The 16860-nt window shown below is 38.2% G+C and overlaps 1 protein-coding gene across 1 annotated transcript in view; it reads right to left on the bottom strand.

The window, feature by feature from the left end:
- mgarpa (mitochondria localized glutamic acid rich protein a) overlaps positions 1-14652 on the bottom strand; it is an 88204-nt gene extending 73552 nt beyond the window's left edge. Inside the window, exons 1-2 of the mRNA XM_086084559.1 lie at positions 14354-14652; positions 11523-11623 (exon numbers count right to left, since the gene is read on the bottom strand). Of these exons, the coding sequence (XP_085940685.1) occupies positions 11523-11623; positions 14354-14429 (177 nt within the window). The 5' untranslated portion in view covers positions 14430-14652. The remainder of the gene's footprint in view (positions 1-11522; positions 11624-14353) is intronic.
- Between the last annotated feature and the right edge of the window lie 2208 nt (positions 14653-16860).

Below are 16860 nucleotides of genomic sequence, written 5' to 3'. Positions count from 1 at the left end.
ATTAAGTAAAGACAATAAGATCGGTGAAATTATTTCTTTATTCTCACCTTTGTATACCAAATTATTATTATTGTATTTTTCTTTATTTTCTTTTGCAGCTGTGCGTGCGCCTTGCGGCCAATAATCGCGGCCTTCCGTGACTCAACCTCTGCAATGAGGGTTTCATAATGTACATCTTTGTATTAAAAAAATATTATTTTTTCATTATTATTCACACAAAAAATTCAATGTAGCCTACTTATATCATGGTGAAGTTAGCCTTCTTTCTTGCCGCCATCCATTGTTTTGATTTGATGATCGACGTGCTGCTTATGAATACGCATACCCATTAATGACTAGATTTGCATTTCTTAATATGGGGGAAATAGGCAGACGGCGTTGAATCAGCTGCACACACCGGTTGAGACGTGTGGCATTTATAAAGGGAAATTGCGTGCAGGTGTGCGTATGTGTGTCTACGCATGGTTTTATAAATCAACATTTTTTTCTGCGCACGTGAAGTTTGGATTTCTTTCGTAAGTACTTTTGTACGCAGGCGCTCACGCAGTTTTGTAAATGAGGCCCCAGGCATAAATCATATGCAAAGTGTGCAAGGAGCGCATGAAGACAAGTTACAGCAACACTACGAACATGTTCAGCCACCTGATACAACAGCGCACTCAAAGAGAGCCAAATGGTGAAGCCAAAAACTCCAAGTTGTTTCCTAGTGTTTCCTAACTAGTGCAGCCTTTGTCAGAACTAGGTGGACATTCAGCCATACTAGTTTTGCGCTTTGTCATACTACTAGTACAAAACACTGACATGTCACCCATTTTCTGGAACTTATGCCATTTTAATCCAACTAGTGCTGACACAAGTCCAACTAGTGACACATACAAGCATGCATGTAGTGCCAAACTCGCAGCTAGTCAGCTTTTTTTATGCACTAGTTGCCCACTGGACCAAACAAGCAATGTTCAAAGTCTTACTGGTTAACGAGTAAGGCACAAAAGCTCTAACATGTTTACTAGTTGACTGTGAATTATTCTAACATGTTAACTAGTTACCTCTGATTTCCTGCACTAGTTTACTAGTGAGAGCTGAAATACCTACTTGTTAACTAGTGAATGACAAAACACTGACATGTTAACTAGTGAATGACAAAACACTGACATGTTAACTAGTGAACGCTTCTTAAAGTCTACATGTTGAACTAGTGACACTCAAAGTTTTTACTAGTTAACTAGTGATGCCCAAAATACACTAGTGAGACATTTTGACTGAACTAGTTCAACTAGTGAGGTCCAAATGTTCACTAGTAGAACTAGTGGATGCCAACATGTTCACTAGTCAACTAGTTTTACAGTCTTTTGAAATTGCTAGGTAGCTATGATACCCAAATGTTCACAAGTAGAACAAGTGAAAACTAAATTGCTCACTAGTGGCACTAGTTAAGCTAAATGCTAATCAGGAGGCCGGACAATGCCATAAGTAGGTAACTCCTATTGGCTCTCTGATCAGAGCTCAACCCAGGAAACATTTAACCCTGTAAAGCCTGAATTTGAGCTTCCAGTCATTTACTGCTCCTTGTATCGATTCAAAATCAATACAGTGCAGTCACTTTCCACTTTATATGCTATACTAAATAAAAAGGAATCCAGTGCAACAGTTCTGAAATAAATTCTCCCTTCTTGAGGATTTGACTTGTCATTTGTTGTTAAATCTGTTCAAACTGCTGGTGGTAGGAAATGTATCATGATTGGCTGATTGGCTGTCCGAAATCACGCAGATCTTGCCTGGTGCATCCTGCATAATGTAGGCGTAGTAAGAACACGTATGGACGAGTAAGTGTGCAAAGTGCTTGTCTGCAAGCACTTTGTATATTTATTCCTTAAAGTGTCCACTAGAGGGCAGTTTGAGCTGGATATCAAGCATGTCAACATGCACACAAGGATGTCATGCACACCGAGCTTGATATCCGGGATATCAAGCCCAGCGTGTCCACTAGTAGGCTAGTAGACGCATTACATTGAGCGTACATGTTAACAAGTAAGCTTACATTGAGCGTACGTACATGTTAACAAGTGAGCTTACATGTTAACATGTGAGCTTACATTGAGCTTACATGTTAACATGTAAGCTTACATTGAGCTTACATGTTAACATGTAAGCTTACATTGAGCTTACATGTTAACATGTAAGCTTACATTGAGCTTACATGTTAACATGTAAGCTTACATTGAGCTTACATGTTAACATGTAAGCTTACATTGAGCTTACATGTTAACATGTAAGCTCAATAAAAGCTTATTTGTACACTTAATGTAAGGTTACTTGTTAACGCGTAAGCTCAATAAAAGCTTACTAGTTAACATGTAAGCTCAAGTAATCTTACATTGAACTTACAAGTTAACTAGTAAGCTTGTAAGCTTACATTGAGCTTACATGTTAACAAGTAACCCCAAAAATGACATCAATAGTTCGTGTCTCTTCTGACACCACTATAGTGTCCATTTTTGAGCCCACTGGTCACTCTCTGTCTATGCACTGTATATTGCACTGTATCTATACAGTGCAAAAGTACGTATCCAGTTATTTAAAAATAAAACAAACAAACTGAAAACAGCCACAATGCTTATTGAGTTTAGTGGTGGGGGTGAGATGAATTAAGCATGCGTTGTTTGTTTGTTTTTTGTAAATACAGTTTATTTTCTTTAGAGTTATTGCGGTCCAGGCACTTAAGGGTTAAAGATTCGAGACATCTAATTTGAATATCGACCAATCAGAGTTCTTGTCCACCATTGAACGTGTTGGCGTTTGAGTCGCATTAGAGATGTCTATGGTCTATTGTTGCATTTTGCATGTTGACGTGTAAGGGCCGAATCCACTGGTATCACCAGTTGCGTTTTTTCTTACCTTAGTGGTTCATGGTTTCTCTCTTGCAAGCTTGTAACATCCAAACTGAGTCACTAGTTAACTAGTGACACTGATGTTTATTTAACTAGTCAACTAGTGAAAGGTATTTTCTTTCACAAGTCAGACCAAGAAATTAACTTGTTCAAGATTTGACAGAACACGTTAGACATCATTTTCACTGGTTAACAAGTTGTGTGCACATGCCAGCTAGTGAGCAATTGTGTGAAACTTACAGTCAAAGTCTGTACAAGTTCAGTCTTGAGGCCGACACGTGAGACAAAATACCTTCTACTAGTAAACTACTGATAAGAAAGTCTGTGTCACTAGTTTACTAGGTACTCACTCTGTACCCAGATAGTTTACTTGTAGGAAAACACGTGTTTCCCTAGTTAACAAGTGGCATCATAATGAGCCCAACTTGTGTAACTAGTGGATATCTCTGCATTTGCTAGTTAACCAGTGAACATTTTGAGCCTCACTAGTTAGCTTGGAAGGTCAAAATAGATGCAAGTAGTTGTGTAGTCTGGGTTTCTGCATTCACTAGTTAACATGTAACCATAATAGGCATCCACTTGTGAACGAGCTCCAATTCCTCAGGTCAACTTATTAACTAGTGTAAAACATGCAATTAAAGGGGGTGAGATAATGACAAAATCTGAATCTTGATTGGTGTATTTTAACTGCAGAGCCAATATGAATCCTGGATGCACGTCAGCCCCACCTCCTCAATTTTTTGGGGTGTAACTAGTTTACTAGTGAACATGTTGGCATCCACTAGTTCTTCTAGTGAACGTTTTGGACCTTACTAATTGAACTAGTTCATTCCAAATGACTCACTCGTGTAACTAGTGGATATTTGGAGCATCACTAGTTAACTAGTAAAACATTTGTGTGTCACTAGTTCAACATGTAGACTTCAAGAGCCATTCACTAGTTAACTTGTCAGTGTTTTGTCTTTCACAAGTTTACTTGTGGGTTTTTCAGCTCTCACAACTGAAATGTATCTTCTGCCCAGGATTAGTCATAACTGTTTTAATTTCCTAATTTCCTCAGTAGAGCTTTGTTCTGCGGATGTATCCTTGTGAGTGTTATCGCAATTTCTGCCAGGTGCAGTCATGACTGAATAACCTCCTCTATTCCTCAAATGGGCTTTGGTCTGTGTTTGAATGATGTCCTTGAGTTTTATCTCATGTCCAGTCAACTCCGGTTGAACTGGTTACTGGAAACTGTGTGGTACCGCCCTTCAAGATAGTATAAGAATATTGTACGTCCTCTGTAATCTTCGCACTTGTGAAAAGCTACAGCCATTGCCTGTAACTCACTTGTGCCCGGAATATTCTGTAGAAATAAAAGCTTCGAAGGAACTGTTCATCGATCTCCAGCCTGTATTCAGATAACCAACATTCTCACTATCCGAAAGAAAACGAACACGCGGAGGAAAAGATCTCCTCCACAACACAACCTAACTAGTGCAAGGAAATCATAGGACACATGTCACTAGTGAGAAGAATTCACGTTTGACTAATTAACACGTTGCTGAAAATGAGCGACTTGTCAAGAGTTTCTGTGCAACTAGTATGACAAAGTGCATAGCCAGTGTGGCTAATTGTCCAACTCGTGCTGACACAGACTGAACTAGTGAGAAACACTACCGTCTGATATCAAGGATATGGAATAAATGCTTAAAGGGCTTGCCATAGACAACAGCTCATGCATGCATGCCCCTCCAACACAGCAGAGCGTCACAGAAGCGTTCACCAAAATCACGCCGTTGACATTGGATCCGCGTTACAAGCTGCCAAGTCGTAAGTTGTCCCCTCGCAACACCGCCATTCCTTGCAACCTCTGGTCCTGCCGTAAGTCATATTGTAGCGTTTGTGAAATGATCATGCTAATCACGCAAGAAAACAAAACGCTAACGTTAGCACACTTAAAATGTCTGTGTTGCATTCACGGCCCGTCAAGACAAACTACATAACAAACTACATAACCCGCCACCCACCCACAATGGTTGCTACAAATTGTGATCTTTACTTATAAAAAGGTGCTTTTTACTTACCCACCACCAGCAGTTTTTTCAACTTTGTTTACGTGCTGCTTTTTTTTTTTAAGACCATGAATAGCAGCCAAATAGTGTGCAAGAGATTCGCTACTTTGATTAGACTACTTGAAAACAGAAATGTGACTTTTGTTGTTTTACTCAGGCTTTATGATTTACATTTTTCTTTACAAAAGGTGTTTATTACATGATCATTTTCACAAATAAGTACATTTATTCAATATGTCTCTTTATTTCATGTGCAATTTAATTTGTATTTATTAATAAAAAATCATAATAAAATCGAAATGGTGAATGTAGTTTTTATTTTGTCATGTATTTTTATTGGTATTTTGGAATGTGTACAGTGCTACATTCAATATTTAAAACTTACACTTTACAACATTGGCACTTACACAAACATATGAACAAAAAACAGGTTGACTTAAAAAACAAAAACAAAAAAAACCCAGTAAAAACACACACACTACCTTCCTCCCCCCACGAGAAAGAAGACCAATCAATCGGCCGAAGACTGTGTATTCACTTGACTTTCAATTGTACCTGTGTTATTAAGATATAGCCATTCCGACACCATAGGGGTGTGAATTGCGAAGTACCTGGCGATTTGATCCATACGTCACGATTCGATTCGATGTCGATTAATCCCGATACAAATCTATAAATTGATTTTTCCGGGGGGGGGGGTATTTTTCTTTTTCTTTTCTTTTTTTACTCAAATTTAGAAAAAACTAATTAGTAAACTTGTACACTGTAAGATTTGTAAGAAAATGTATTTATCTGAAACTTCAGGCTTATAACTGGGCTAATGTATTTAACAAACTGGTTGCAGTCTGTTTCATGTTTGGACAGGCTATATTAAGGCTTAATGTTCCATTAATAGAACATTCTTCCATGCTTAAAGTGTGAACCCTAACCCTAAGTAAGACGTTTTGTTGAATATTTCCATCAAAAATTGATGTTTAAAAATCTATTCGGCCGCATATAGAATAGATTTGAGAATTGTGCACTGTAAGATTGCGATATATGGCCGGATCGATTTTTTTTAACACCTCTACCACACCATTTTAATACTTGGCCGCCGCCCAAGAAGTTTTCATGAAAATGTTACGTATTTTAAAACTATAAGACGCACTTAAAATTTGTCTTGTGTGTGCACCGAGTTCCGGAGACTTTTTCCTTCCATCCAAGCTTTGGGGCAAATGTTGCTGCGTCAACGCACGTTTCTGATTGGTAGTCTGGTTCATGCTCGTTCTTGGTTGTCTGCTGGCCTGTGTTGGGCCTGCAGGGGGACGGGGGAGGAGGCGGCGAAGGCGGCGAAGGCAGAAGAGAGTTGTGCTGTATGTATTCGAATGTGGAGATGGACCAAGAAAGTGAATAAAAAGGAATAAAATGAAACGCCAGACTGCAGTGTAACCTATCTCCTGTAGTTCATTTTGTTTACCCTGCTTGGACCCCACCCATTTGGCGATGTGTAGCGACCGGGCGCTATCCGCGGAGATGAACTCCAGCAGAACTCCGTATATGGCATCAGCTTAAAGTCGAAACATGCTTACAAGGCACAGTTTAAACTGCAATCTATATTTTACGCGGTTGTACATGGCAATAGAGCAGCCGCGAGATAATTCCACATCAATGAATCCATGGTTCAGAAGGTGAGGAAGCAAGAAAACGTTGGGCTTGCCATCATTCCAGGAGGATCCAATCGCTGGACATTGAAACTTTGCTTTCCAAGTAAATTTGCAAGAAGCATTGGAGCGATCCACCAAAACATACTGGGAGGCCACACCGGCCGCGCCGCGGTGTGTGAATGTATTGTGAACGCCTGTTAAAGTGCACGGCAACGAATAACGTGAGTACCGTGAGTTAAATCGTTGAATTATAAAGTACAACTGAACTCACTATTTTACTCCAGTTGCCATTTTAAAACACATGGTAGAATGCTTGCTAACGTATTTTAGCATACATGCTACCATTTATTTTTAGCATGCATGCGGCAAGTATGTCACGGTGCGCTCGTTTCGGAGCTGCAGTAGCCACCAGCAGCTCTGCGTGCGTGTGTGCGTGCGTGCGCGCGCGGTGAGGACGTGTGTGAATTGGAAAAAACAAAGCAAACTGTCAGTGCAAGATATGAAATGTAAAATGACAATAATTTTTTATTATAATTTAGCCATGTTTTCTTTTTTCCATGATGATTCAAATGAGATTATAGTACTCCAAAGATAGGCTTTGAATGCCTCTCATAGTGTAGAAGGAGTAGTCTCAGGAGTATCATTCATCTCAAAGTAAAGCGAGATGTGATTTCTCAAGTATTCAACGAATTTTTTATCCATAAGGAGTTGTGAATTAAACTTCCAAGAATTGTGCAGTTTACCCAAATTGTTTAAACATACCGAGAAGGAAAGTGGGACTGTTATCTGAAATCACAATACCGTGATACTGCGAATTTAACACATATGGAGCAAGTCCAGCATCTACAATGAAGTACTCTATCCTACTATACGAATTATGCACTGGAGAGCAAAATGAATAATCCCGACCCGGAGGATTAATTATCCTCCAAATATCTAAAATATTCATATTTTTTATGCATGTATTTAAGAATCCAGATGAGGCATTTTTGAGAGTTTTCCTTGTGGATGAACGATCAAGATACATGTCCAAAACAGTATTAAACCTTCCAAATCTTCACATTTCCGGCCAATTTCTCCACTTCAGCGCTCAATCGCACAACTTTGATTTAAAGAGTGATGGCATCGTCGGAGTACGTCAAAACCAATTTCTCCAGCTCACCAATCGTTTTGCTCTGAGAGGTCGAAGTGTTTTCGAGCTCAGTAATCGAAGTTAGCATGTCCTCTTTAATTGTTGCCAGTTTGCCACTCAGCTTGGTGCAAACAGCTTGGATCCGTACATCAATGGAGACGCATATATCATCTCGTATTTGGGCAACTTCGCCACGGAGAGCAGCGATGGCAGCCAGGATTTCACGTTTCGGCGGGTCCGCCTCACTACACAGCTCTTCCGGGACAGCGGCGTCACTCGTGTCCGAGGGAAGACCGGGGCCTGCATCTGGTTGTTCGTTTTTACGAAGTTTCGCTTTTTTAGACATTGTTTACTTTCCGCTGGAGTTCTATTCTTTGTGTGTGTATATCTTCAAACGTCGTAACACAGATTATTCACACTGATTTACATTTGTTTAGTGTTCAAATAAAGTTAAAGAACTTCTAAAACACTTCCTACTCATCCATGCTCAACAGCGCCCCTCGAAATTGTGCATTTATAATCGTGATATTCAATTTTTGCAAGATCGCCCACCCATATTTTGTATGCTTTTTATTGCCTTTTATGAATTATTGTAATATTGCTTGGGCAGCAACCTATTCCACATATCGGAGTAAACTACTGTCAACGCAAAACAGATTTTTAGAGTAATTACTCTATCTGGCCTTCGTAAACCTACCTCCCTTTCAAAAATATTCCATACTACCATTTCATAAGCTAAATTACTTACGTTTTTGTTTACTTATGCACAAGTATGTCTACAATAAGCAAGAACATCTCACTACCAGAACAATATCGCATTCAGCGGTCGTACATTTTGGAATGACTTAGATACGTAAATGTATCCTCTTATATAGTTTTTAAAAAATTATTGAAGCTACATTTACTCTTATCCTGATTATAATTATTTTACATTTCCCTCTTTGTCTTAAATTTGTTTTTATTGTATGTACCTCTTATTCCCTGTCCTTTCTTTTCTTAATTAAATGTATTTTATTCTCTTGTTTTGATATATGTTATTGTCTATCTAAATTGTTTGTTTAAATTGGATACGACGCTTTGAGTATGGAGTGGAATCTTGTGTAAGCCATTTTGGCTTCATTCCCTCCATGCACTGTTTTTAAATTGTGCTAAATAAAAAAATAAAAAATATATATATACTTTTTTTTTTAGAGCTGCCATATGGTGCATGTGTCTCATCCTGAGACCCAAGCTCTTGATGGGTATGTATTTTTAATTTCTCTTCACGATTTGGGTTTACTGGAATCTTCTTCTTCTTTTCCTTTCGGCTTTTCCCTTCAGGGGTCGCCACAGCGAATCAGTTGCCTCCATCTAACCCTGTCCTCTGCATCCTCTGCTCTCACACAAAGTACCTTCAAGTCCTCTTTAACTACATCCATAAACCTCTTCTTTGGTCTTCCTCTAGACCTTATGCCTGGCATTTGGAAAATTAGCATCCTTCTGCCAATATACTCTCCATCTCTCCTCTGGACATGTCCAAACCATCTCAGTCTGGCCTCTCTGACTATCTCCAAAGCTTCTAACATGTGCTGTCTCTGATGTACTCATTCCTAATTCTATCCATCCTGGTCACTCCCAAAGAGAACCTCAGCATCTTCCTCTCTGCCACATCCAGCTCTGCCTCCTGTCTTTTCCTTAGTGGCACTGTCTCCAGACCAAACAACATTGCTGGTCTCACCACAGTTTTATAAACATTTTCTTTCATTCTAGCTGAAACTCTTCTAACACACATCACACCTGACACTTTTCTCCACCCATTCCAGCCTGCCTGCACACGCTTCATCACTTCTTTTCCACACTCTCCATTGCTCTGGACTGTTGACCCTAAATACTTAAACTCCTCCACCTTCTTGGTCTCTTCTCCCTGTAACCTCACTCTTCCACTTGGGACTCTCCCATTCACACACAGATACGCAGTCTTGCTACAACTAACCCTCATTCCCCTCCTTTCCAGGGCAAACGCCTCTAGCTTCTCCTCCACCCATTCCCTGCTCTCACTACAGATCATAATGTCATCTGCAAACCCAATACCTTGGAACCTAATAAGTATTAAAAACTAAGCATCATTTAATATGATGTATGTATGTGTTTTCTATCTTCAACTAAGTGTTCAGAACAAACAGGCGTATAGACTGGGTATCTGGCCGGATAGAGATGAGGAGCTGATCCATGAAAGCCACAGTCTTGATATTTTTATGACAAATGCTCAGTCTTCTCGCCCTGATTCAAAGTGGTGCCGGTCAACGGAGAAGTGAGTCTTTTTTTTTTCCTTATGACAAAACCGCAGACTAGAAAAAAGTCAAACTCCATTACCGCCTGCCACTATTTTTTTGATCGTATCACTGTGCAGCGCGCTGCATCTAGCTGACAGACGTGCACAAATTTAGTGGTTTGGAAGTGTTTATCTGATGCGAGAGAGCTAATGGAGAGCGAGAGCAATTAGTATATAACGTGACGATTGTATAAACTTTATGAGCTAGTGTAACAAACTAAGTTGTGTTGTATGTTCCTGTGTTGCACATTCTGTTTTGTATTCTTGTGTCCGAGTGTTAGTGAGTGTTAGCTTGTATGCTAATTCGGCTTGCGAATTAGTTTCTTGTATTCTGCGTCAGCTGCGGCCAACAGTAGCCGATTGCGTGAAGACAAATAAAAAGGTGAGATTACCAACCAAGTCTGCTGGCAGCATTCTTGTGAGACAACACTATTGTTAATTGTATCCGCCATTTTTTAATTGAGCCTCAGTTTTAGTCCAGTTTCAATCACGCTTGTTAGTTTTTTATCATAGTTAGTCAACCTCATCCCGATTTTTATTTAGTCTATTTTAAGTCAACTATAAATCTAGCATTTTAGTCTTTATTTTAGTGCAAGAAAACAATTTTATTCGTCTAATTTTAGTCAACAAAAACTGTTGACGTTTTTGTCTATTTTAGTCAGGACAATCATTTTGTCCCTGTATTTTTTTGTCAGCAGATAATGTTGAATATTTCGGATCTAAAACTATTTCACATAAAATGTTCTCTTATCTTTTTGATGAAAAACAACTTCACACACACAATTGCATTTATCAACAAGTGGGTACTATGGCTCCATGCTATGAGCTTGTAAATTAGCCAGCATTAGTTAGCGGTCAGAATCGATAAAAATTATTGTTGGAACGTTATAGCCGTTGGGTTAATGTTACGGTATAACTATAATTTACTTCTTTCTTTTTTTAAGTTACTTTTCACCATGAATCCACCTCCAGTCTGTCCCATGTGTTTGTGCATGTTGCACTCGCTAGCTGCAGATTTGAAAGGGGCTGAGTCACATGACAAATGACAAATTCATATAATTTTCATCTTGTTTTTGTTCATGAACTAAAATGTTCATAGATTTTAGTCCAGTTCGAAGTACAATTACAACAATACAAGTGAAGTACAATTTGTCTCGTCTTCATTAGTCGATTTAGTCCCAATTATTGTTTATTAATGAGGGTTTTAGTCTAGTCAAGTCTCATCTAGTTTTAGTCTGGTGAAATATGTGTGTTGACGGAATTTTTTTTGTTTATTTTTCATTGACAAAATTAACACAAGATGTCACACTATATTATATTATTCTATACTGTATGGAAAAATGTCTCTCTCTCTCTCTCTCTCTCTCTCTCGCTCTCTCTCTCTCTCTCTCTCTCTATAATGGGTTGTGTTCGACCTTAGATAACACTGTATATCAGATTGTAAATAAAATAATTCATGTTGAAAACACAGAAAGAGGGAATCCTACAACTCACATAGGCTGCAGCACCAACAACAGCTGTGCCACACACCACAGCGTAAGCTATGTTTTCCCCAGATCCGCCAGGTGTTGATGACATTTGCCTCTTTTGCAAACCTGGAAAAACAAGAGACACAAAATCTAAATAAATAAAAAAATTGACAAAAGTCTGCTGTGCTACCATAGAAGACTGCTTATCCACCAAGTCACATATAGGCTTACTGCAAATCTTGTTAACAGCTAAAAATTAGACTAAAGTGACCTTCCTAGAAACTAACAGTCACAAATGAGAGTGGTTGGAGATCACCAGTATGAGAAACGGCTCCAGCACTATTTTTTCTTAATTATTAACTGACTTAAATCTTATATAAATTCACAGTACAAAAATCTCATTAAATTGTATTATGTACAAAAAAAGCATAATCAAAACAAAACATGCATTCACCTAGGTTCAAATGATTTTGTTCTATTTCTATTAGGTATGAATGCATTATCTTGCTACAACAGCATTACTGAACACGAGACGATCCATTATTGCATGCCCTACTGAACACTTCAACAACCGAATAATTAAGGCTGCTCGATTATGGGAAAAAAATTATAATCACGATTATTTTGGTAAAAATTGAAATCATGATTATTCAAGAGATAATTTTTTGGTACAAAACAAGAAAATGTTTAAACATTTAAAAATATTAAGACAAATAAAACTATTTGAAACACTATAGTTATGTAAGGTCCTTTTGAACCAAACAAGATTTATTAAATTAGTCATTTTAAAATAAAAAGGTGCAAATGTATAAATTTAAACAACTCAAAATTAGTATTAAAAATTAGTGATGCACGATAATGCTATTTTTGACCGATAAACCACTAATTTAGAAAGTGCCAATGTCGATAACCGATAAGTATGCCGATAATTGTTTGCAAAATTAACTTGAATACAAATATACTTTCAAGTCCTACTATAAGTCTAACATGTAAAAATTCATTGTAACATTGTGTAAAGCACCATAAAGCTGAATTTTATTGATATTTCTGCTTCAAATACAACCAGTTACTCATTTTGAGGTTTGCCAAAAGTCATGTTTTAAAAATGCAACAAAAAACTGGGAGGGTAACATTTTGGGGAGACACAGTAAAGAAAGCCCACACTGGCGACTGCCGCGTCGCCATGATGCATCTTCTGTGAACACAAAGTCGCGCGCATTATGACATCACAAATATGTGACTATCATAGGAGAGGGGAGGTTGGGCACAACTCAACAGATGGACCAACGTGGCTATCGGCTGATTTCTTTGTTATCTGGTTTATCTGTGTGACGTTAAAGTGGTTGATAATTGCCGCTAATTATCGACAGATTTCTGTATTATCTGGTTTATCTGTTTGACGTCAAATTGGTCGATAATTGCCGATAATAATCGGCCACCGATTTTATCGTGCATCCCTATTAAAAATATTTTATTTTTGTTTACAATTATGCCGATTTTGTAATTGTGCAGTGTAATAACTGAAATTGTAATTGAGTTTTGATTAATTACACAGCCCAACGAATAATTCACTAATTAAAGTGCCTTTGTTTTTTCATAATTTAAGAATAAACCAACTAAAATTCTGCCATTTCATGCAGAGCACAGTTAATTTGTTGCTTCTGCATGGGCAAAAAAATGTATAGAAGTTATTATCCAGCCAATGAATAGACTCTTTATTGAGAGTATTTACAGTTAATTTTAAGTATTAAATTGTAATTAGAATACCACCAGCTCAAACTATTGTATACCCACAGGTTGACTATAATTGCTGCAGTGAAGTCCTGTGTACTACAACTCAGTTACTTAACAGATAATCTGCTCAAGTCTAAGGTTGCAAGGTTGATGAATATTATGGACAGTAGAGAGGATGCAGGTCACAACTTCACAAGATTAAGCCATGTTACGATCTGGTTTAGTGTGATCACAGAAATTGTGGAAAGTGTAGCGGTAAGGCACCTATTTCTGACACATTTGTCAGGACGGTGTTCTCATAGGAAGGTTGGTCTTATGAAATAGAGGCTACCAGAAAAAATACCAAAACATAAATGCTAAAAAACCAGTGCCCATAAAAAAAATATATATATTTAATGTCCTTCGGTTTTTGAGTCAAGCACTGACTCAAGTCGGGTAACCTTGGTGCTACAGAATTACAAAACGTGCATTCTATACATAACTCCAGTCCACGGTCACGGTCACATACCACGTGACCCACCGTGGCAACCATTTCTATACTGCTCTGGTGAAGGTCACATTCAAACATACAAAAATCATACTTGACCGTTTACGTGACCTATTTGAACCATGCCAAAGCAGACACATTTCTATCTTGTCTATAACTATCTTGTTCGTTCCTAGACGCAAAGCAGTAATCAATGCTTGTTTTTAAACGTCTGGGTTTACAATTAATATATCACTTCTATGGAATGAGTAACACATCACAACGCGAATACTGGTATATAATATTCGAAAATGACCTTCGCGTTTCAATGTGGGAATTGCCATCGATGCAGTAGGCGCAAGACAGGATTAATTACTCTGGAACAACGTGTACTGGGGACACTCACTGAAAAAGCAACGCGGTCAATCCGTAGCGTTGACACGCATTAAAAGTAAAACTGTCTTTTCAAGGTGGGAATTGCCATCGATGCAGTAGGTGCAAGACCGGATTAATTACTCTGGAACAATGTGTACTGGGGACCCTCACTGAAAAAGCAACGCGGCCAATCAATAGCCTTGACACGCATTATTTAAAAGTAAAACTGAGGTATGAAGACATCAAAACTGCTTTGTAGTAACTTGGTCAAATAGGCTCACCATCGCGAGGCATCTTGGAGGCTGCTCTCCTCGCTAAAGGTCCACACCTTCGCCAGGCTGCTCTGCAGGTGAACATCTCTGCGCTGCTTGAAGCGTACAATCGCGAGTTTAGCAAGTGCCTGAACTCAGCTTTTGCAAACCTGGCCTCGACTGGAGTGGGTAGAGTGAGGCAGCCGTGCCGGCGGACATCAGTTCTTCTTCTAGTGGAGTTTATTTGGTGGTTGGCAACCCAACGTGAGGGTGCATTACCGCTACCTAACGGATTGGAGTGTAAAGTGTAAGAAAGCAGTAAGAAGAAGAAAAAAAAGCCTGATTGATTTGCTCGGAAAAGGTGGGGCATGCTGAACAACACTTCGAGCTGATTGGACGAAGCAGAATCGTGTGCACGTCTACCTAACTTTTGTGACTAGCGGATTTTTTTTAAACAACCGTTTCAAACATTACACATCTACAACAATGACAAATATATACAACATTATGGCTTCTGTTATAGCATATAATTCTATGAGGAACCAGTATACAATGAAAATAAAATACACAATAAAATAAAATACAATTTAAAACAAAGGCTAGGGCTTTTCACACAACATGTATTTGTCAATTATACAAATAAGTTTGATAGCATTCCTATTTTTAATCAGTCTAAGGCTCTTCAAAAAAGAAACAAACTCATTGTGAAAATAGCAGAAATTTGGTTTCACCTTCAAGTATTTACATTTGTGTAAAAAAAAAAAATCCCAGGATAAGAATAGCGTTAACCAGATAGTCATCAATAACATCTCTCAAAACACCAAAAGATACATCTTCTTGAGAAAATTCTCTTATTTGGAAAACTTTCGGATGAAGCCAGTCATGTATGTCAATCCACAATGTCTGTGACCACATACAATCAAAAAACAAATGTACAATAGTTCCTACTTCATCACAAAAAAATACATTTACTTGTTTCAATACCAAATCACTGTTGCACAAAGTCATTAGATGGATAAACCCCATTCATAACTTTAAAGTGTACTTCTTTGGCTTTGGGAATTATTGGAAATGTCAAATATTTAGTTCTTAATTGGCAGATAGTGTCTTTAGAAAAGGATTTAAAGATATCATTTCTATAAGACAAAAGTGGATATAAAATATTGTTAGATAATGTTCTCAATAACTTGTTGGGAATTTTGGTTTCCTTAAAATTATAATTCCCAACCCAAAGAACTTGAAGATGGAGGATTGTTGGCGCAGGGCTACTTAAAATTCCTCGGATCAAACCCATAAATTACTTAGGGATGGCGTTAGTTAGTGAGTAAAACATTTTGCGACAATCATATAGCTTATATTTGTAACAAAAAGTGTTATAAGACAGAAAATCTCCCTGACTGTCAACCAAATTCAACACTGACCAAATGCTCTTTTTCAGTCAGACCTCATTAAACAGCAATTTGTATTTAATTGTGATGTATCTGTTGTTCCAAATTGGTGTATTGTGTGGGGTGAAGTTATAATTGTATAGAAGTTTCCAATATAAAAGGACTTGTTGGTGAAACTGTGATAATTTGACGGGGAGTTTTTGAACATTGAAATCACATTTGAGTAAAAATTATATTCCACCAAGTTCCTCAAATTTTTTTGGGGGGATATGATACCAGAACAGCGGCACGGTGGCTGACTGGTTAGCACGTCCGCCTCCCAGTGCAGAGGACGTGAGATCGAGTTCGGCCTTCCTGGGTGGAGTTTGCATGTTCTCCCCGTGCTTGTGTGGGTTTTCTCCGGGTACTCCGGTTTCCTCCCACATTCCAAAGACACGCATGTCAGGTTAATTGAACAGTCCAAGTTGTCCATAGGTGTGATTGTGAGTGTGGATGGTTGTTCGTCTCTGTGTGTCCTGCGATTGGCTGGCAACCAGTCCAGGGTGTACCCCGCCTACTGCCCGAAGCCAGCTGCGATAGGCTCCAGCGCCCCCCGCGAACCTTGTGAAGACAAGCTGTTAAGAAAATGGATGGATGGATGATACCAGAACGAATTGTCATTTAGGAAAGATTTCAACCAATTGATTTTCAGGGTTCCATTTATAAATTAAAAGTCAATAGCTTGAAGGCCGCTGTCTTTGTATTCTTTAGTTATTTTAGTTTTTTTATATAATGGACTTTTTTCCTCCATATACAATCAAAATTAATCTGGTTAATTTTCTTAATGGCTTTATTTGGGATATTAATTGAATATGCTGGGTAGATACATCTCGAAATACTTTCCACCTTTGTCAGAAGGATACGACCCATAAAACTAATGTCTCTTAATAACCAAGAATTAAGTCTCAACTGTATCAACTGTCTTCCATATATTTAGGTTTTCACATTCACTTATATATATATATATATGTCCCTAAATATTTCACAGAGGATTTTATGGGGATTTTGTGCACTGTTGTCAAATCCCAATCGTGAATTGGCAATAATTAAAAAAAAATAAGGTTGAGTTTTAGGTCTGATGCTACAGAGAAAATGTCCATCCTTTCAATC

This window comes from Leptonotus elevatus, chromosome 9 (assembly GCF_054856555.1).
Source record: "Leptonotus elevatus isolate MCC_2025b chromosome 9, RoL_Lele_1.0, whole genome shotgun sequence".
Lineage (NCBI taxonomy): Eukaryota > Metazoa > Chordata > Actinopteri > Syngnathiformes > Syngnathidae > Leptonotus > Leptonotus elevatus.
The sequence above is the reverse complement of the archived record's forward strand: the minus strand, read 5'-3'. Positions and strand labels throughout refer to the sequence as shown.